The sequence below is a fragment of the Parastagonospora nodorum genome, assembly GCF_000146915.1.
Source record: "Parastagonospora nodorum SN15 chromosome Unknown scaffold_13, whole genome shotgun sequence".
Lineage (NCBI taxonomy): Eukaryota > Fungi > Ascomycota > Dothideomycetes > Pleosporales > Phaeosphaeriaceae > Parastagonospora > Parastagonospora nodorum.
The window spans coordinates 19,168-39,625 of record NW_001884561.1 but is presented as its reverse complement, the minus strand read 5'-3'; the positions used below and the strand labels follow the sequence as shown (position 1 = coordinate 39,625).

The following is a 20,458-nucleotide window of genomic DNA, read 5'->3' as shown; positions in this document are numbered from 1 at the left end:
AGAGTTTGCGTGTCATCAAAGGGATTCGAGTTTTCAAACGGTTAATTAACCGAAAACCCTTTCCTTACTCTTCATCGAACCAAGAGTCTTTGAGGACGTCCCTCGCCTCCGCCCTCATCGAAGGTTCAAGTCGTAGCATGCTTCGAATGAGCGCACCTACGCGTACAATGTCTTCCCGACTAAACTCCTCCTTCCTCTCCCCATCAAAATACATCTCCTCCAGCCAATCTTGTAGACATATGCCCGGCTCCTCATCGGGCGGATCAGTGTTCATCACGCGCCATTTCTCCTGCCAGCGCTCTGGTAAGTCCTCGTTGACTGTTTCCAGCATCTGACGCACGAGCATTGGAGGCGAGATCATGATGCTGTCGAATACTGGCTGGCCGACGACGAGCTCGAAAAGCTGTTGGTGGCGATTAGCTTGCCTTTTGTGATCGGATGCTGTGCTGGACTTACCATGCAGCCCATGCTCCACAAGTCCATGCGATAGTCCACTGTGTCTTTGAAGATAATCTCAGGAGCGCGGACGGGGAGGGGAGTGTTGTGATCATTGGGTGTGTCGTGGCGCTGGAAAGATTGCCCGTAGTCGATGAGCTTGATTATGTTTGTGGAGGATTTGAGATCTGGAGGATAGGAAGTAGGGCGGACTAGATATTGCGGCATACCGTGGTCAAGTGGAATACCGTCTTTTCTCTGTATCTGACCTGTTTCTGGTTTTCCTAGCTTCTGGACAAGTTCTTCCTCTGTTAACGCATGCAGCGAGGGCACAGTGAATGCTACGTTGCGAATGTATAAATCTGCCAAAGGTAAGCTGAGGATGCAGAGATAATTTCAAGGTGCAAGATTTACCCCCGTGCGCAATGCCTCGTTCATGTAGGGAGCACAAGCCAAGGAGAGTCTGCTTTGCAATCCGCTTTGCTAATTTGGCGGGAAGTCTCTCGTTGCAAAAGTACTTATCAAGTACATCGCCGACACTCGGACCTAAGATTTCGAGTACCAAACAATCTTGGGTCCCATTTGGGCCATCAAGCTGGAAGTGGTCTTGCATCGTCATAAGGTGGTGACAGTTGGACCGTTCAGATTGCGCTGCTGCAACAGCACGTAAGACAGTGACCTCTCGACTCTGGCAGCACCGCTCTGATACTGCTATCTTGATAGCAACATTATTGTTTGTTCTGGTAAGATGTCAGCATGGCGTGTTCTCAGGCATAGCGAGCTCGCGTACTTCAAGTTCCTTGCTGCCCATACAGTAGAGTAACCACCCCAGCCTAATTTGTGCAAGATCCTGTACGTGCCATTGTTCAAAATATCTTCTAGATGAACAGGATGGTATCCACCCTTGCAATATCGGTGTATAGGCTCCGCGTCGATTTTGCACTCAAACAGCCACGGGTCCATCTTGCTGAATCTGTGAGCCAGTTGAGAAAATAGGCGTGAGTGCGGGACCCCACGACGTAACCATGTAAGTATCGGCAAGCCACAAACTCTTCTGGCGCGACCAACGGTGGCTTTCCGATGGATGCTCATGCTTGTAAAGTGATAAGCCAAGCCGGGTGTGCGCCTGCTGAGGATGTAAGTAGGCAGACCCGATACCAAAGTAGACTAGTGGGCGGGACGATCGAGCGACCATGAATATTGTGTGAATAAGTTCACGGGCTTGAATTACCGCCTGTACAGCTTCAAATATATACAACAGCTCTTCCACTATACAATACATGATCGTACACTGCTTCAAACTCCTCAATTCGGCCGCAACATGCCAATAATCGACGCCGTAATGATCGCACCAGCGGCGGCGCCCTGAAGTATCGCCGACGTGTACTCGATCCTCCGCATCGAAATCACTCGATCGCTCACTACGTCTTGTGCCACGGCTGTGACCTTGCTTTGCCAGCTTTCAAATTTGCTGCGTGGAGAATCTGGGATATCGGGGCTCGCATGTTGTGGCGCCGGGGTGTCCTGCGGGTGAGGAATGGTAGCGCTCGGTGATGCAACGCCCAGTGCAGGATCAACTACGCTGATGGGTGTCTGTGTGGATGCAGCGGGAGCTTGCATTGGCAGAATTGCACCCATTGGGGCGGAAGATGACCCTTCGACTATCGAATCTTTGGAATCTGGTAGCGCTTCCACGGCAATCGACTCCGCATCATCAGTAACCCTGTCAATCTCTTCTTCGATTGCTGAAAGCTGGTGCTGAGTGCTGTTCGACGCTGCTGTGGGTGCGAAAGACGCCGTCGTCGCATTAAGAGCCGGCTTGGATGCTTCCAACTGTGCTTCCAGTGCACTCTTGATCTCCCGGACCATCCGCTTTCTTCTCCAAGGTTCAAGTATCGCCAGACTGAGGAGTAGCAAAAAGATATTGACGCCCATAAGTCCGAATGTCACCCATGTGCTGTTCCGTCGGATGGTGTCGCTCCAGATCTGCTCCTCGTGGTATTGAGCACGCTCTCGCTTTTCCAATTGTGTCCGCGCCTCTTCCAAAGCTGCTTCTGCTGCAATAACACTTTCCTTGGCTTGTCTGATCGCCTGGTCGTTGACGTGTTCGGAGCGGATGAGAGACATGTAGCGTTCGAGATCGCCGGCGGACCAAGAGTGTTTGCGCTCGAGCAGTGCAACGACTTCCTTTTGCGCGGAGGCTTGCTGGGCATGTGCGGTATCGAGGGCGTGCTTTGCGGTATCAATGGCGGAGCGGCGGGCTTTGACGAGGTTTTCTGGGTGATGTTAGTTGGAGTTGGGGCATGGAGTGGACATGTTTACCTTGCTCCTTGATCTCACGCCTCAGTGCTTCCACGCCTGAGTAGTCGGTTCCGGTGTAGGAGTTCACCTTCTGTGTGACTACCGCAAGTTTCGGCAGCATGTCGTCCATGATCTCGGAGAAGCGCTTTGAGAAATCCCATCTTTGCCGCTCGCGATGTGATGGCAAGTGCTCATCAGGCACTCGTCTTATGTTGTCTGCAACGTTATCTTTCTTGGCTCCCGGTGCAGACGAGTTCTCCTGTGACTGTTCTTGGGCATCCGCCGTTGGCAATTGTTCTGGCACCGTCTCAGTTTCCACGCGGGCAGCTTCCTCCTTTGCCTGCATCTTTTGCTCTTCAAGGAGGCGCTTTTGATCCTCGATAGAAGCCATGATTGCGCGTGCCCGCTCTTCCACACTGTCCTGCGCTCTACTCTCGCTCATTGACTTTGAATCTGATGCGGGCGGCGGCATTGGTATGGGTTTGGACGGTTTCCGCTCCTCCATCCACCTCGTCGAGCTTGAAAACAATCGTTGCGACCATTTCGACTGAATGTTCGAGCTCCAATGGGCTTTACTGCTGTTGCGCACCGTGGTGGAAGCTGCCCGGTACTGACACCTCAGGCATATTGACGCCCTCCCGGATTCTCCTATCGGTCGTGAAAACGATGTTACCGGCGCAAAGCCAGCCAAAAGCGAGCGAGAAGCATGGCGAAGCAGTGGCTTCATTTCTGTCGCGGGATGCCACTCACATTGACAGCCAGTGACGTTGACACAAAAAAGCTCGCACCCGCGGGAGTCCGCAATCGCGTGTGGGGCTTCGCGTGCCAAGGCGCGTGGGATGGCGTATGACGATCACTGGTCCCTGGTTTGATTCCGATCGGAATGCCTAAAGAAGAAGATTTCCCTAGCCGCCCCTCCACGTTCTACAACACCATTGAAGCCACTGTAAATACTCAAACATATTCGACATTCAAGATGGGTGTCCCAAATGCTGCGGCCGATCTGCCGGCTATGAAAACGAACCCCAAGGTACACAGCACCACGCCATAGCCACACGAGAATAACTACTGATAAAAGCTCGACAGTTCATCTTCTTCACCGACTTCGACGGCACAATCACTCTTCAAGACAGTGAGTTACAATCAAGACGCTTCCACCTCAAATCTATGTCTCAGCCTACTAACAACCCACAGGCAATGACTACATGACCGACAACCTAGGCTACGGCTACGAGAAGCGGCGCCAAGGCAACCTCGACACCCTCGCCGACAAGATCACCTTCCGCGACTCCTTCCGCGACATGCTCGACAGCGTAACCACCCCCTTCGACAAATGCACGCAAATCCTCGTCGACAACATCAAGCTCGACCCCTACTTCGCCGAGTTCTACACATGGAGCTTGGAAAACAACATCCCCGTCGTCGTCCTGAGCGGCGGCATGGAGCCAGTCATTCACGCCATTTTGAAGAATCTGGTCGGCCCGACGGCGGACAAGATCCAGGTTGTGGGCAACTACGTTGGCTCGAGAGATGGCAAGGATATCAACACAGAGCGTGGTTGGCAAATCAACTACCGCCATCCCGAATCAGGGTTTGGACATGACAAGTCGGTCGAGTTGAGGAAGTACTCTTCGTTGCCGGCGAGTGAGCGGCCGACCATGTTTTACGCTGGCGACGGCGTTTCGGATCTCTCCGCTGCGCGGGAGACCGACCTTCTCTTCGCAAAGCAGGGTCACGACTTGATCAGCTACTGTGCGCGCGAGGACGTGCCCTTCACAGTTTTCAAGGACTGGTCCGACATTCTGAGCAAATGCAAGGCTATTGTCGAGGGAAAGACGACGACTGAAGCAGCGGCCAAGGAGGGCTATGAGGCATACAAGAGCGGAAAGGCGGGCGTCACTGTTGCGACGACGAAATAAGAGTGATGCCATTGCTGTGACTCCTGGGGAGATCATGAATGCGTCGAGCATAACCATAGACGAAGACGATAGACACGAACTAGACTACACTAGAATCCAATGCATTGAAATTGCATTCCAGACATAAACACTGAACTATTAACGTTTATCATTGGGTATCATACATCCATCAACGCGCCTCCTCCGTCACAATAACCTCCGTCGTCCGCAATATCTCCAATCCGTTCGACCTACCCCCGTGACTCAAAATACTCTCTTCACCCTCGTCCGCCCCGCTGAGCCTCGCCTCTATCTGCAAACTACACTCGTCCTTCGCCAACAACCCATCTTCACCAAACACCACCCTCCTCTCCCCACCCGAATTGCCCATAATGTACCCACCCCGTTCATCGTGCCTAACATACCCATCCGAACTCTCCGTCAAGCGCCCCTTTGTCAACCCCCTAAACCGTCCAAAGAAGCTAGCAAACAGTGGTTTAAGCGTCGGCAAGCACGCCGCCTGAATCCCAACGTGCATTTCCACCTGCTGCCAGACGTAGTACCCCGCACCATTGCCCGAGAAATCGGGCTGCTTGAAAAAGTTGTATTGCATGGGTGTTTTGTAGATGGCAACGGCGGAGGCGAACAGGCCCAGCGACAGGACGATGGCAAGACCGATGCGCGTGCGCAGGTTAAGTTGTAGGCGCCAGACCATGGGGATGGGGAGTAAGGCGAATATTAGGTCGGTTGCGATGTTGATGGAGGAGTTGAAGACGCCGATGTTTCTGAAGATGTTTTGGTTGTAGCATTTTGCGGTTCTAGGGTGGGTTAGAGCGTGGTGAGGTGAAGAGAAGCAGGGGACTTACCCGTATGGTGGTCGCAGGCTGTAATCATATCCAGCCTGCACGGGTATGCATTGAAATATGATTGAAAATGTGGAGACGATGGTAAATAGTGTAATAAATACTGTTCGATATGATGAGCTCGTGCCATGTGTAGGTGCTCAAAGCAAAGTAGTCACTTACTTTGCATGCCAATCAGGAACGGCCTCCACCTGGTGTAATCTACCAGTCGTAGCAGGAAGAATCCAATCGATAGCTTAATGAAGCTGTAGGCAAGGATGATCGCGATCGAATAGAAATACATGATCCTGAAGAAAGGGAGGAAGTTCTAGTTTCGAGTTAGTCATTTGAATCGTATGCCTTCGCGCTAAACATCTTTACCTCTGGCGGAAATGCTTCAATATGCCTCCCAAGTCCCAGGTGGGTTACGTGGATGAAAATCGCAAAGCATATTATGCACATGACCTAGCGGCTAGAGTGTAAGCATGGGTTTGGTAAACAGTAACACACTGGGCGCGGTGTTGTTGGGACATACTCCTGATGCGACCATCATCCAATCTACGAATTGACGCAGTCAGCACTTTGCTCTTGCATGTCTCAAAGATTGTTCTGCACTTACCATCCCATCCAAACTTTTTGAGTATAAATATCCTGATATAAAGCCGCATCAAGATGACGCTCATTGACAGTGTGAACAAGTATCCTTCTATCGCCCGCAAGTGCGGAGCATGGTTTTCTGCCATATACTCTGGCGGCTGCAGAGGCAGTGGGGTACCCAAGTATTGTCGCGGGACCAAGGAGCGATGATCCATACTGTTGCAGGCCGGGTCGAACGGTGGGTCCTGCAAGTATACAATGAATTGAATAACAGCACCCCACGGCCAGGACTGGCTCAAGGGATCCTTAAGATCATCCTTTTGGGATGTAAATAATGATCCCTTTCACCAGCGTGTGCAAGTACCAGGGCCCGATCAGCGTCCTTGTCAGAATTTGACATCCTACGTTGTGGGCGCATACTTGTTCGTGTACGTATAGCGGCAAACGTTAATATCAAGCAGATAACAGTGGCAGTGGAAGGTGCGCTGATTCATAGCTTTCGTCCAATGGCGTTCCGATGTGGCTTTGACATGCAAGACTCTATTCGCGTGCGGGAGAATAGCTCCATGGCTACAATACACGGGCGCAACCTGAAGCGAAGATAAACTTTTGCGTGACGTGGATTGAGGGGAAGCGTCGTTGCTGAAAGTTCCTGGCAAGCCGGGAATTGCTGGTAGAGTGTAGCGTACTACTCTCGTGTCTGGATCGAATCAACACCACTGGACGGACGTCTCTCCGTTAGGTTTCCGGTGAGAATTCTCAAGGCGGTCACCACCTGCGTTGTATCTTGAAGCTAGCAGCGGCTGACTTCGCTTCGGAGATGGACGAGTGGTGTAAGCTAGGTCATTGTCGCTGACGGCTGAAGGCGAGTGCAGCAAGACTCGCATCTGTCTGTGCCCGAAGTCTTTTTGAGGCTTAGAAGGCAGCATGGTTTCTAGATCGACGGGCGCGGGAATCTGAAACATGGGGGGACGCTGGGTCCAAAACAGAACAAGGTTTGCTTGTCACATTCCAGCGACCTGTTTTGTGGACGTGATGCACGCAGATGCATCTATTGCGCAGAGCCCGACCATGTGCAGATTGCTGTATACTTCATAGTATAATGTGCGCTCGCCACACTGTAGATGTCGTGCATCTTGCACCCTTTCACTTCACAATGTGAGTTTCTAGTTGCAGGAGCTGATGGGCCCGTAGAGTGCCCAAGAGGATTGCGATGACCGAGACGATGCGACAGAAAAGAATGCTCGATTGCAGGAACAATGACAATGACCGTGGGAACGGAATGTGACAGTAGCGCGCGGGAAGAGTGAAGAAAACGCTGATTGGAAGCGGGTTCAACGATTGATTGTTCCGACTGCGTCATCAAAGGGTCCGGGCCGTTCTGCCCCGTACCACCCGTTCTTCTTCATCTGGCAACAGCGATCTCCATCCTCACAACAGGCGGTGTTGCATATGCATTTGGAACTTCTATCCCAGCATATAAGCAAGAGATTAGGCTGTTTGTTGTCTGGTCACATCAATACTTTGAGAGCACATCGGACCTGTGGCTCACAGCTACTCTGTCCTGCGATTCCCTTTCGACGGCTGGAAGTGCTATGCGTCAATTCGCATAGAAGCTCATTGTTGGTCGAACGAATCTGCCTAGACGCTTCGGTAGCTAAGCATGGTCAAGATTCCTTCTCCAAGAATTCGAACGCGACCCCGTTGTTCTCCACGAATCGCAAAGCTTTTCGAGCATGAAGAAGTTCCAAGCGATGCACCCGGTACAGTGGCATCCAATGTTTGGCTATCATATCAAGAACTGTATCTCGCTTCGCTACGCCCTGCAGCGTTCACCGATGCATTATACGAGCCGAGACTCACGGGAACCGCCCTGTTAAAAATTCTCAATCTCTCTACGGGCGCCATTCGCTGCCAGACCCACCTGCAGCCTTTCCAAAAGTTGATGTGGCATAGGAAGCAGGTTGTGTTCGTGAAGAATATTGCAAACCGAGACTACAGTTTCTTACAGATCTAGACGCTATTTTCCTTCACTCAACCGCAGTACGGAGTGTTCGAACCAACCGTGTCTGTAAGAGCACATCATGACAGCAGCAAGATCAGGCTGTTCTGTTAGTAGCAGGGCGTAAAAAGAGATCAAGCGCCACCCGGCCGGTGAGTACGTGAGCGGCTCATGCAGCCTCAAAGTAAGGCAGTCCTCGTTTGCCACGTTTTGTCGTACTACTATAAAACAACGTTTTTATTTTCCTCAACCTCACTTCGTTATTCCGTTTCCTCTCGGAACTTTTTTCAAGCCCCCAGCTTCCCTACAGTCACTGGCTGTTTTCTTCTATCCATCAGGTTACTGAAACCTTCTACGACCAAGTCCAATCAGGGTAGGCCAGTCATGCGCACGGCTGTAATTCTTGCAGTGGTTCCCATAACCATTGCCAGCGCAATCCCAGCATTGGGAGATCGATTTTCTTCCTCATTCGATAAGAGAGACGATATCTCTGCTATCACCTTCAGGGGAAAGATTCTGTCTGCTGATCTCTACGCACGCGATGCCGGTCTCAACCAGCAAACCTACCAAGCTAACCAGAAAGGTACTCAATGGAAGAAGTGCAATCCCTCGAACATTGTTGTGAGACGCGAATGGTACATTTCTCGACCAAAAACACAACAACATGCTCACCGTTCTAGGTCTTCGTTCTCAACCTCTGAGAAGAATAACTACATTTCCGCAGTACTGTGTATCGCGAAACTACCACCCAAGACTCCCAAGTCCGAGTGCCCGGGTTGTAAGAATCGCTACGATGATTTTGTTGCCACCCACATCAAGCAAACCTTCTTTGTAAGCCACGATGATGTGTTAGCATGCGCCCCAACTGATGTTATTATCAGATACATAACACTGGCAACTTTCTTCCTTGGCACCGCTGGTTCACTTACGCCTACGAGCAAACTCTGCGCAACGAGTGCGGCTATAAAGGCTACCACCCGTACGTACTGCCCGGTCGGAACTAATTTCTGCCCAGTGCTCACCATACAATAGCTACTACAATTGGCCACGCTGGGCCGATAACCCAAACAAATCTCCTGCTCTCGATGGCAGCATGACCTCGCTAGGTGGCAATGGTGTTTCCGGGTGCCAGAACCAGACCTTCTACGGCATTCCCACCAACGAAGCCCCATTGATCAACATCCCGAAAGGATCTGGGGGTGGTTGTGTAACTTCAGGGCCCTTGAAAGATTGGAGCGTGAATCTTGGTCCACTTTTCACGGGCGTGACATGCAGTCCCCCGAACCCCATCACGAACTTCACCGACCCCAATTTCGGTCTAGGATCGAATCAGCGCTGCTTGAAGCGCGACATTTCAGCGTGGACATCGAGCCAGTGGACTAATGATGAGATGGTAACCAAACTACTCAACAGCCCGGACATGAAGACCTTCTGGTTCGACATGCAAGGTGGCCAGAACGCCTTCTCGAACAACTTCATGGGCGTCCACACCGCTGGTCATTTCACGATCGGCGGTGACCCAGGTTCTGACTTTCTTGCTTCTCCCGGAGACCCTTGGTAGGCGGCACAATACCTTATGCCCGAAAGATTGTTGTGTTAATAAGCCTAGGTTCTATTTCCACCACTCCCAGATCGACCGCGTGTGGTGGACCTGGCAGAACATGAACCCTGCGAATCGTACGAACGAAATCTACGGCACCATTGCGCTCGGTGACCCTACTGCTCCAGCTACGAAACTTAGTGATACGATGACTTTGGGTAACGCGTATCCAGGTAACATTACTGTTGGAGAGACCATGAGCACCATGGGCGGACCTTTCTGCTACACGTACATATAGAGCGCATACTTCCAGATCATTTCGATCTTTCTTGTACATGAATTGCCCTTGAGTTATTAAACTTAGCTCGTTAGGCTATGTAGTAACTTTTGTTTTTCTATATCTGGAAACACGCGAGAGCCGAGTTGGTGACCCGAGTCAAGCCTGGACAAAGTGTCAACAACCTTGGAACATTATTTGGACCAGTAGGGCCCATCAGCAGTCTCCTGACATCCCACGAGTCGAGATTGCTAGAGAATAGCAAGGAAAGTTTAATGTACACCGCATCCAAAAGAAAGTATTCCATCGCTGTTCCTGCCAGTCTCCACATTGCCCTCAATCTGGTCTCCGCGCTTCTCCTACGTATGAGAGAGCGAGTAATGGATCTGACACCCGCCTGCTCCACTCGCATCGTGGAGCGCGCGCTACGACCGTCTAGCAAGGCTGATTCGCGCATGACCCGCATGAACTGTCGGTCACGTTACGATCTAGCTCTCCTCGATGGAATGGCGGGGAATGGGCTCCAAAAGACCCTGCATTTGCCAGCGCATCACCGCCGGCACAAAGATTCGCAGCCATGGCTTCCCACGCCCACAAGGCACTTTGTGTTGCGAGTAAGGCCGTATCTCCGCAGCGCCCTCCTTGATCGGAATCACCCCTCATCTGGCCGCCCTGATCTCCCCGAAATCGTTGAAGTTCGAAGGAAAGCTACCCCGCCAAATTTGTATCTCTGGTATCTCCGAACGCGAATATCTTCTGAATTATTTCACCCCGACGGATCAAGCAGAATAATCACTTGTGGAAAAATCTCGAATTGATTCGGACACCATGAACATCGACCCAACAACCGGGCAAGCGCTCCCCGCAAACGCCATCCAACGAATCCTCTACCTCGCGCCCAAAGTGCACATCTACCAAATCCCGCCCGCAACGTCGACAAAGGGCTACCAAGCGTCGACATGGACCGCCGACAACAACAGACTGCAAATCTTCACCGCGCGCCTGCGCGTCGTCGAGACATCGATACCCTCGGAGCGCGAGGATGCAGATGAAAAGGTCAGCACCACCCTACTCCTCGAAGACCCGAAGAACGGCGACCTCTTCGCCGCCGCGCCATACACCAGCGAGCGCATCGTCGAACAAGCGCTCGACAGCAGCCGCTTCTTCGCCATCACCGTCGTCGGCGAGGGCCGCAAAGCCGTGCTGGGCATGGGCTTCGAAGAGCGCTCCGAGGCATTCGACTTCAGCGGATCGCATTGCAGGATGCGCGGCGCGTGTTGGGCTTCGAGGCGAATCCCGCGGTCGTCAAGCAGAAGAAGGAAGCCGAGGAGCCCAAGCGCGACTTCAGTCTCAAGGAGGGCGAGACGATTTCGATAAATCTGGGAGGCTTGAAGGGCAGGAGAGCGAGGCCCGAGGCAGATAAGAGCCCCGGCGAGCAGAAGAGTGAACAGGATGCGTTGTTTAGTATAAAGCCGCCGCCAGGGAGCGGGGGTGGGTTCTTGCCTCCGCCGCCGAGCGCGAAGAGCGTGAAGGAGGAGAGGAGGAGAAGTCGGCAGGGCTTTGAGCCGCCGAAACAGACGGCGGAGGATTTGGGGTTTGACGATGGAGAGTTTGGCGAGTTTCAGTGAGGGTGGTGGGATGGGATTCTGTTTACAGCTCGGAGTTTGCATTGGGTTGGGAATCTGCATTGCGGGAGTTTGACATTACGATTTAATGTAGATACTAGAGGTATCCGATGATATTCTTAAAACAACGACCAGTCTCGGGTATCAATCTGCCTGTGAACTATGCCCCAAACGCCTAAAAGTGATGCATGTGAGTAGCTAATAGGTCCATCCTTGTGCTTCGTCGTATAAACGGTTGATGTCGCGAACCAAGTCTTCCGGCTTCGACCCGTCATCGCAGTCCCGCCACTCTCCGCCATCATAGACACACCGGACCTTGTCGTCGAGCCTCACGGTACAGCTTGTAGTGACGCCGACGTCCGAGCTGCGCTTGACACTATCCCTCAACAGCCCCATGCCATACGCGCCGGTATCCTTACTCATACACTGATTCAGCGTATCAAAGTCCAAGCCATGTTCCAGCGCGCAATCCTCAATCAAGCTCTGATTCGGTATCTCCTGATAATCGTTGATCAAGCAATTCGAGAAGCCCAAGTATGATTTCGGGTCGGGGTATTCCGCCGCAGCACACAGCATGAGGATATTGCCAAGACATTCCGTCTGGCCGTGCATGCACTCCACGCCGTCGTCGTCGGTGAGCTTGCCGATGAAGCTCAGCCGGAAATCGACCTTGTCGGATACGTCGGACATGGCGGGAACGACGAGTTCCTTGAGGCAGTCGCGCGCGTCGGGGCATTTAGACCTGTAGTTCATTCCCGATCAGATGCGCTCGGATGGTGGCGTGTAGGGGCGGACTCACATTATATGTACCTCGAGCGGCACCTTTAGGTGCGCCTCGTTGTGCTCCTGCTCATGCTCGTGCTCACAAGTCCACGTCCTCGCCAACCAGAAGATTGCCAAGAGGATCGCAAACGCAGCGACCTGGAATTTCGATTTGCGCGTCTGTCGCATCTTCGCGGCGTCGTTCACCGCATCGTCCCGGGGGGTGGAGGAGGGGAGGAGGGGCACTTTGGCATCAAGAGCAGGCTGCTCGGCGGCCATGGTAGGCTTATGTACGATTTTATGCTGGGCCAGCTAGCTCAGGTGATGGCTGGGAACGTTCTCAGCTCTTGTCGTATAGAGGAATGATGAGCCGAAGGCGCCTAGTGGATGACTGATAACGCGTGTGTTAGTGTCGCAATGAAGATCCAAGTATCCGGGTTCAGTCAGCGGGGTCCGGTTGGAGGACGCCGAGAATCTCGTATTTAGATGAAGGCCAGTTCAGACCTGTGCGATGCTTGCACTTGACTCGAAGTTCGCTGTCGCAGTCCCTTCATATGAGTTGTTTCGCAGCCGAATGTTGTTTCCACGTGCAAGAGACACTAGGCCCAACACGGACCAAGTCGGCTCGAAATGATGCGAATCCGCGACTCGAGATGCTGGTGCTCCTTAGTTGAGCGCGCGCGCCGATGACGGCACAGCGACACAAGTCCCACACGACTCTGAGTACACCAATTGTGCTGGGCGACATACGATGCCATAACCACACTTTCTCCATAGATGATATTTGGTCTGGTCTTCGTTAGTCCCCTGTCGATATGCCAGGTACCCGCTCTCGAACCTACTCACTTCCCAAAATAGCCTTTACCCGCAGCCTTACTGGCTCGAGCTAGTGATCCGTTATTATTAGTTTCTCCTTTCGACTTTCGACGAGTTCAAGCCTCGTGTCTTATTCTCGACTCTTCTTCTCAGGATCCAGACCTGTTCGTGATGGCTAGTCACCGTCGATCGCCAGGAGATCGTGGGGCGTCTGTTGAAGCTATCGAAGCATTGTCTGGTTTCATTAACACGGACACACTACTGGATCTAGCGTCACGATTCTCGGCGACATACACCGACCTTGCACTCAGATCAACGGAACATTTTCTTGTCACGCCCGTGACGGCCTTACCGACTGGAAAAGAGAAGGGAAAGTTCCTGAGTATCGATGTTGGCGGCACTAATCTTCGCGTGGGCTTGATAGAGCTGGTTGGAGACCTGGATGACCACTTGAATGGGCGGCGTGAAGAAGACGACAGGGACAATGTCTTTGCGAAAGTTAAGAGGAGTCATGACAGGAATTGGTCAATCGAGGAGCACCTGAAGATGGACAACGCTGAAGACTTATTCGCATGGATCGGAGATTGTATTGCCGAAGTTTTGATTGAAGCCATCGAAGCGAATAGAGCAGCTTCTGCATTAGAGGCGCTATTCGGTGATGAGATCTTGTTGGGCGTTACATTCAGTTTTCCCATGGCGTGAGTACTACTACGAGTACCCTGAAGGTCAGCTGACTAACAGCACGTAGACAAACAAGCCTCTCAGAGGCCACATTACTGCCCATGGGGAAAGGCTTTGCCATCACATCAGACCTCAACCTTGGTAAAATGCTTCTTGCCGGGTATGCGCGACATTGCGCGGAAACGCATACCAACGGTCATTTGGAAAGTGATCATGCGAGCAAAAAACGTTCTCCGCTCCCGAGGATAAAGGTTGCCGCCATCACCAACGACACAGTAGCCACTTTTGCATCATTAGCGTATGCAGTAAAAGCAGCACCAAACAGTCGAGTCGCGATGGGACTCATCGTTGGAACAGGCACAAACGCCACAGTACCGATGAAGTTGGACAGCCTGCTTCCTGCGAAAAGGAAAGATCTGCCGGACCCTGATGCAGTAGACATGGTTGTCGTTAATACGGAGTGGACGATACGTGGAACAGACAAACCGCTGGTGGAACTGGGCATCAAAACTCTATGGGATTTAGCACTCGATGCGAGCAGCGATGCGCCGGGCTTCCAACCATTCGAATACATGACTGCTGGCCGCTACCTGGGCGAGATCGTCAGATTGGTATATCTAGACGTCGCACCAGAAGCAGACATACCTCCCCGCCTCCGAGACAGGAATGCTTTACCAACGAGATTTCTGTCAGAAGTGGTGGCACGATTAGAGCTCGAAGACGTGGCTAAAAGGCTCGAAAAGGAATACCCCGCATCATCATCAGCGTTCTGGACACTGGAGAGAGTCGAACTACTACGAATCATAGCATACTCCGTCCAACAACGATCCTCAGCGCTCATCGCCGCAGCATGTATAGGCCTGCTCGACTGCGTAGGAGACATACACATCGACGGGGCACAAGAAGCGACCAACGGCTCCGCCCTTGCTGGAACTTCAAATACCGAAGAGCTGGTGATTGCATATGCAGGAGGCACCATCTCGCAATACCCACAATGGCTTCAAACCTGTCAATATTGGATAGATATACTCGTCAAGAAAGGATCGAGGGCAAATGCGGATAAGCGAGTGGTTCTTAGAGAAGCTCTAGACGGTGGAATTATTGGAGCGGGTGTGCTGGCGGGTATGGCTAATGAGATTGTATGAGGCTGCGATGCGGTCTCGTGTCCACGAGAAGTAGATTTTCTTCAGGATACCATATGCGAATTGAACTTTGAGTGGATTGTCTATTTGGACAATGTGTGCGCTGATTGAGAGTGCATTGGCTGGAGAACTCAAAGCTCGGGTGAAACGCAGACACCAATGTGCTGGCCATTTTCATCACCGCATATTCTAAAGCACGGAAAAATCACATGCTTTAGACGCCTCACACATTTCATTAATTGGCACTGACTCTCACTCATTTATACCGCCCTCATTGTTCAAGACACATCTCACAGTTTGAAGTCTGTTACCTCCATGCCTTCACTCTCACCATTCTTCTCCAAAACATTATGCATCCTCAGAATGGAGCCACACCTTTCCCCGTGCCCACTCATTTCATTATTATTACGCCAGTACAACATCCGCACCGTATGCTGTGCCATTCATCCTTCAAAAAGCGGAAGCTCAAGCATGTAGTGTAATGCAATGAGCCTGCGTACGTTATTTGATACCAACGCAGACATTGTAACCAAGCCACAAGGTCTTGCAATCCCCACCATCATTAATTTTAGAGTTCCAACTATTGAAATCCGCCCTTGAGATAGAGTATCGCTTGATGATTGTGTCGCAATTATCCTTGTCTGCCACCTTATGCCATCTCTTGCAGCCGCAAATCGGGGAAGGCTGTGGGTTTTCTGGAGCATTAGGATTACAGGACTTCGGATCTTCTGTATGCCATTTAGCATTTCTCGGGTCCATATATCACTGAGGGGGATGGCTCTCTTACCAACGCAGTAGTACTGTCCATTAACGAATTGTAGAATGCAAGCCATCGTAAAGGTTGAAGTTGAAGGCCGTGTACTCGTCGCGAATGTCGACCGAGTTATCGTAGGTTTGGCGGTGGTCGCTGCAGTTGGAACACCCACGCAGAAGTACGTCGACTTCCAAAGGCCACCGCAATTCGAGCCCACCGCGGGGTTCCATTTCAGGAATTCTTCAAACGTAAAAGTACCATACATCTTGATGAGGGTGTCACAGTTCTCATTCTCAGCAACGAAATGGAACTTGTTACAAGTATCGACCATGCCTTCTCGGGTAGGACTGGGCTTTCCGGCCCCGGTGGGAGTAGGCGTGGCTGATGTAAGTGAGGGCCGCACTGTCGGCGTGCCCGGTACTGCAACGCAATACCACGTCTGAGCCCAGATACCACCACAGCTTGAGCCCACCGCGGGGTTCCATTTGACAAAATCATCGTATGTGAAGGTGCTGTACTTCGCGACAATGGAATCACATCGGTCGCTGTCCACGGCGAAGTAAAAATCCGTACAAGAATCGATAAGACCTGGCTGTGTGGGACTGGGCTTCTTGCTCGCAGTTGCAGATGGTCGAATGGAGGTCGAGGTGGATGTGGGTTTGTTCGTGGGTGGCCGAGGGAGTCCGTTGTTGACTTCAACACAGTAGGAGTTGCCTACTATTATACCACTGCAATCGTTCTTCACGCTCGGGTTCTGTCAGAAAATTAGTCGTGATATTTAGAGTCTTGTGCATGGCTAAAACTTTACGTAGTCGACAAACTGCTCATGCGTTAAACCCCAATCCTGCTCAAAGAACCCACAGTTCATGGAGCTGTCACGCGCCATTTCGTAGTATGTACAGTCTGTAGCCGTATCGGGCGCAATAGGTCCATCCTGACGCCTGCTCAACGAGCGGCGATGGCCGTGAGTTGCCTCCGTACTTGAGGAGGCATATGCAGTACTCGAAGTAAGGGAAATGGCACCAAGGACGAGAAACGAGTGAAAACGCATTGCATGAAGTGAAGCACGCTATGTTTAAGATGGCGCCTGAAGCGGCTCCAATGTGCCAATTTGCACAATTTATATACACATTCGAGGCATACAGCTACGAGTCTACGCAACGCAGTGTGGTCTCTTTAGAGAGCTTTAGCAACCAAATTCGTATCTCTCGCGACAGAAGGCCCTGAGCATTCATGCGAGTAAGAAATCCGCTACTGAACGCACTATACTACCAGCATGGTCACTCGAACCTGGAGGCTTGCCAAGCAATGCCCAGTAAGCTTGCTGTGCCTCAGTGGAAACACTAAATCACGGACCAACGCACAGATGGTGAAAAACCAATTGGGAAGGTATATATCTAGTCAGGATCTGGCGGCTACACGCAAAGCCTGTAGGTGCACTGGCTTGCAGCATGTAGAACGGACCGTTGCCGCGCGTTCGGAGACTAGGACAAGACGAGTGTATTTGTCCGGCGCCTAATCTTTCTACTAAGATTGATCCCCAGTTATTCTTGCCACGCCAAATACATACGTACGCTACCTAACTACAGGAATCCGTTTGAAGGAGACCGTGTTGTCCGTGCGTGTTCGCCATACCATGCAATGTGCGACGCACAGCGGAAAGACTGGCTAGAAATGTCTTCGTTCATTCGGCTCATGTAGGGAAAATTTTCTGCTAATGTCGGTGAGCAATGAGACCCATCCCGGACTTGCACCCAAACAGCCTTCGCCTTTCATTCAAAATACTCGTCCGGTGAGCAAGCGCAGCGGATATCATTCAGATGTATAGAGCCATATGCTCGGCGCGATTGCAGTATTATTCGGCAACGTAGACGTCGGCAAGTCATCATTCCTAGCCTACACCACATGTATCTAGACATCAATGACGAGACATGGATGAGGGAAATGTGACCACATGCATGTGCTGAATATCCAAACTTTCACTAAGATAATCATGTGAGTGTTCATGTGGCAATTTTCCGACAACTCTCTCGATCGAATGGGAATAGTGTGGTCATAATCAGCTGTATCTGCTGAGTTGGTCGTGACTCAATGCTGTGGATATTCCAGGTCAATGCAAAAAACGAATACACGCCCAAACTGCTTGAAGACGTATGGTATAAGCATATGTTACAAAAGACGGATAGGTTCCATGACATAGCCACCGAAGTTTCATACATGGACTATTGAGGATCTAACTAGAGCTTGACTGAAGTGCTGTCCGTTCGACTGTTCCATGAATATGTCGGGCCCGCACAAAGAGCTGTTAGCACTTCGAGCGAGGAGTCGCATTCAGTGCCGTTAGCTAATGAAGGATTGACTTCATGAAATAACCCAGTCTCGATCTTGTTTGCGACGCAAATCATTGCACATGAGTCTCCGGCTGCAACGACGTGCCATCTACCACACTGCGTTGTTGTTCCTTCCGCGACCTTTACACCATCTGGTGGTGAAACCTTTTGGTTCGTGTGTCCATCGGCCGGTGCTGGTGTAGGGTTCCATCCTGGTATTGTTACGGGATTCGCGAATGTGCCACCTTGAGGAGATACACATATCACCTTCCCATAGAAGTCTGTGGCCGATTGTAAGTTGGTGCATCCGCCATTCACCCAGGAGTTGTAGCGCTGAACCGAGTCGTACTCAAGGTTGAGTGATCTTTCGATAGAGAAGCAGGTGTCTGAGGGCTGCACGTAGTGCGTTATACAAGTGAGTGGCAAACAAGCACTCAAACCCGAACTGATTTGCGAGCAGTCCTTCAGCAGGTCTTGATTACCCATATATAGATACGCAGCAGAGACACTACTACTGTTTGCGATCGACTCGCAAGTGTCACTCCCTGTAGTCGTGTATCGCTTGCCACTCAGACAATATGGCGGGGTTACGGGCTCTTCTTCGTCGAGAGGTGGTGGTATATCCGTAGGACCTTTTAGCCCACATTGAGTATAGATGTACTCCAGCTGCTTCTTGTAATTCTCATCGTAAATGGAATACTGAGATGCTTGCATCAGTGCGAGCCGGCGAACGTGACATGTGTGGCACAATTCTGACTGAGGCATTTCTTGAATGCTGGACACAATTGTGAAATCTGCAATAATATCTACGTATCATCTCGTCAGCAAACGTCTGGGGCATTGAGGTTTTTGGAGTGGTTCTCCTACTGTTGCAATAAGCGCGCGGTGGTCGAGGACTGCGGACGCAAGTCTCATTATACCCTGCCCACATGTATCCGCCGAACCTGGTAGGGCGTCCACCGCTAACAGTCTTGCCTGAACACTGTACGCTGACTGTGTCAAACCATGACTTGAGGGAACCCAAGCAATCAGCAGTGCAGATGCTGTCTGTCAACTCCACATCCAGGTCGGTGCGGTAGGAGAGCTGCTGGAATGTTTGGACAAAGGGTGAGCAATCGATCGTTGCTGACAGAGCTTGGATACAGCCGTCTCCCAAGCTATTATCGAGAGAAGAGCTATCATACACCGAAAATTGTGCGTCGACGGGGTTGGCGCCCAAGAACAGAGGGACGAGGGCGAATGTGATAGAGCTGGTAAATGCAATCATGATTTCCTGTCACAATTCAGGACTGACGAGAAATATTTTCATCAGAAAAAGATGATGAAGTATTCTGAGTTGTAGTTGAAGGGATCATGAGTCACCAAAGGTTCAGACTGATCAAGCAAACTACACTCGTCCCAATCGATGGCCTGAGGACACAGGACCCACTCATTCTCTAAATGTGGTCCAGGCACACACATAGCAACGCTCTCGGCTGGTAGACTTTGATTTGCGTATTGCTGCCCTTGCCGCATTGGTTCACTTCCGCGAAAAAAAAGAGACTATGGTCTTTTACGGTCGATGCCTAGATCCTAGTCAGAATATCGACTGCAATAAACCTTCAAGGCCGCTTCGCGAGGCTGCATGTTAGGCGGTTGGTATGGGTGTTCCTTGTGTCCATCCCGCTCTGGACAATATTGGATGATATTACGTGGAGGTATAGCGATACAGGCGGCAGCTCGGAACCGGAAATGGGTACGATAGACCTCGCAAGTACTTGCACATCGTGACGGAGCACTATTGCTAATCGCTTCGATCTATTTGCGTACGCCAGAAAGCATGGAACATCGACCATGACAAGCCACTAGTGATCTAGGCTTCCACGAAAACTCATTTACATGTTGTCTAGATGTCAGGTGGATATGAATGTGATACTTGCATCCACAACCGGTGAAGTCTTTGTCGATTTGGAGCGGCGTGCGCAGAAGCAATTTCCGCGACATAGTTGCTGTGCCACTTGGCTACAGGACTTGGCGTAGCATCACGATGGGGCAAAAGATTCTTGATGTTACTCTCGCTTATGGGTAGGTACGCTTGGAAAACTCTAGCGACATCGGTGAATGGTTGTAAAGGTAAGCATGGTGGCATGATTTCGAAGCAAACATCTGTGTAGATGGGGCATTAAGCCCATCAGGGTTCATAGCCCAATATCGGGTGAGGCCGAACGGGTTGGACCGAGCGGGTTGGGCCAAGCGAGCATTCCGTCAGGAGCCTGCATTAGTAGCTGTTAGGACCGAGCCGAGTCAGCCTACCCACCTTTTTATGACAACTAAGAACTGTGCCGCAATCATTTTTTTTGGGTCGCATGTAAACTTTGGGCAAGCTCCGAATTATTCGGAACTTAATGACTGTGCCGCAATAACTCTTGCGCGTATTGCATGTAGCCGGAAGCTTTCCACGCATTTGGACTCATGCG

At 51.3% G+C, this 20,458-nt stretch overlaps 11 protein-coding genes across 11 annotated transcripts; 5 read left to right on the top strand and 6 right to left on the bottom strand.

Moving 5' to 3' along the window:
• Positions 1 to 64: 64 nt before the first annotated feature.
• SNOG_08489 (hypothetical protein) lies at positions 65 to 663 on the bottom strand (the record flags this gene model as incomplete). Its single annotated transcript, XM_001798747.1, has 2 exons — positions 65 to 403; positions 457 to 663. The coding sequence occupies 2 exons, from the start codon at positions 661 to 663 to the stop codon at positions 65 to 67; spliced, it is 546 nt and encodes a 181-aa protein (XP_001798799.1).
• A 1,077-nt stretch (positions 664 to 1,740) lies between these two features.
• On the bottom strand, positions 1,741 to 3,463 carry SNOG_08488 (hypothetical protein; the record flags this gene model as incomplete). The annotated part of the gene is made up of 3 exons (XM_001798746.1): positions 1,741 to 2,711; positions 2,758 to 3,283; positions 3,326 to 3,463. 3 exons carry the CDS (start codon positions 3,461 to 3,463, stop codon positions 1,741 to 1,743), a joined length of 1,635 nt encoding a protein of 544 aa, XP_001798798.1.
• A 156-nt stretch (positions 3,464 to 3,619) lies between these two features.
• Positions 3,620 to 4,790, top strand: SNOG_08486 (hypothetical protein; the record flags this gene model as incomplete). Its single annotated transcript, XM_001798745.1, has 3 exons — positions 3,620 to 3,766; positions 3,823 to 3,868; positions 3,931 to 4,790. 3 exons carry the CDS (start codon positions 3,620 to 3,622, stop codon positions 4,653 to 4,655), a joined length of 918 nt encoding a protein of 305 aa, XP_001798797.1. The 3' UTR covers positions 4,656 to 4,790.
• Positions 4,791 to 5,131: 341 nt separating this feature from the next.
• On the bottom strand, positions 5,132 to 5,780 carry SNOG_08485 (hypothetical protein; the record flags this gene model as incomplete). Its single annotated transcript, XM_001798744.1, has 4 exons — positions 5,132 to 5,178; positions 5,205 to 5,441; positions 5,501 to 5,518; positions 5,660 to 5,780. The coding sequence occupies 4 exons, from the start codon at positions 5,778 to 5,780 to the stop codon at positions 5,132 to 5,134; spliced, it is 423 nt and encodes a 140-aa protein (XP_001798796.1).
• A 98-nt stretch (positions 5,781 to 5,878) lies between these two features.
• Positions 5,879 to 6,283, top strand: SNOG_08484 (hypothetical protein; the record flags this gene model as incomplete). The annotated part of the gene is made up of 2 exons (XM_001798743.1): positions 5,879 to 5,955; positions 6,139 to 6,283. 2 exons carry the CDS (start codon positions 5,879 to 5,881, stop codon positions 6,281 to 6,283), a joined length of 222 nt encoding a protein of 73 aa, XP_001798795.1.
• Positions 6,284 to 8,459: 2,176 nt separating this feature from the next.
• Positions 8,460 to 9,636, top strand: SNOG_08483 (hypothetical protein; the record flags this gene model as incomplete). Its single annotated transcript, XM_001798742.1, has 3 exons — positions 8,460 to 8,710; positions 8,756 to 8,923; positions 9,108 to 9,636. 3 exons carry the CDS (start codon positions 8,460 to 8,462, stop codon positions 9,634 to 9,636), a joined length of 948 nt encoding a protein of 315 aa, XP_001798794.1.
• A 1,084-nt stretch (positions 9,637 to 10,720) lies between these two features.
• Positions 10,721 to 11,520, top strand: SNOG_08482 (hypothetical protein; the record flags this gene model as incomplete). Its single annotated transcript, XM_001798741.1, has 2 exons — positions 10,721 to 11,125; positions 11,155 to 11,520. The coding sequence occupies 2 exons, from the start codon at positions 10,721 to 10,723 to the stop codon at positions 11,518 to 11,520; spliced, it is 771 nt and encodes a 256-aa protein (XP_001798793.1).
• A 195-nt stretch (positions 11,521 to 11,715) lies between these two features.
• SNOG_08481 (hypothetical protein) lies at positions 11,716 to 12,558 on the bottom strand (the record flags this gene model as incomplete). Its single annotated transcript, XM_001798740.1, has 2 exons — positions 11,716 to 12,259; positions 12,317 to 12,558. 2 exons carry the CDS (start codon positions 12,556 to 12,558, stop codon positions 11,716 to 11,718), a joined length of 786 nt encoding a protein of 261 aa, XP_001798792.1.
• Positions 12,559 to 13,266: 708 nt separating this feature from the next.
• On the top strand, positions 13,267 to 14,921 carry SNOG_08480 (hypothetical protein; the record flags this gene model as incomplete). Its single annotated transcript, XM_001798739.1, has 2 exons — positions 13,267 to 13,793; positions 13,844 to 14,921. The coding sequence occupies 2 exons, from the start codon at positions 13,267 to 13,269 to the stop codon at positions 14,919 to 14,921; spliced, it is 1,605 nt and encodes a 534-aa protein (XP_001798791.1).
• A 498-nt stretch (positions 14,922 to 15,419) lies between these two features.
• On the bottom strand, positions 15,420 to 16,558 carry SNOG_08479 (hypothetical protein; the record flags this gene model as incomplete). Its single annotated transcript, XM_001798738.1, has 3 exons — positions 15,420 to 15,646; positions 15,706 to 16,426; positions 16,481 to 16,558. The coding sequence occupies 3 exons, from the start codon at positions 16,556 to 16,558 to the stop codon at positions 15,420 to 15,422; spliced, it is 1,026 nt and encodes a 341-aa protein (XP_001798790.1).
• Positions 16,559 to 17,909: 1,351 nt separating this feature from the next.
• SNOG_08478 (hypothetical protein) lies at positions 17,910 to 19,341 on the bottom strand (the record flags this gene model as incomplete). The annotated part of the gene is made up of 2 exons (XM_001798737.1): positions 18,870 to 19,341; positions 17,910 to 18,808 (listed from the first exon to the last, which is right to left on the bottom strand). Exons 1-2 carry the CDS (start codon positions 19,267 to 19,269, stop codon positions 17,910 to 17,912), a joined length of 1,299 nt encoding a protein of 432 aa, XP_001798789.1. The 5' UTR covers positions 19,270 to 19,341.
• Positions 19,342 to 20,458: the final 1,117 nt, after the last annotated feature.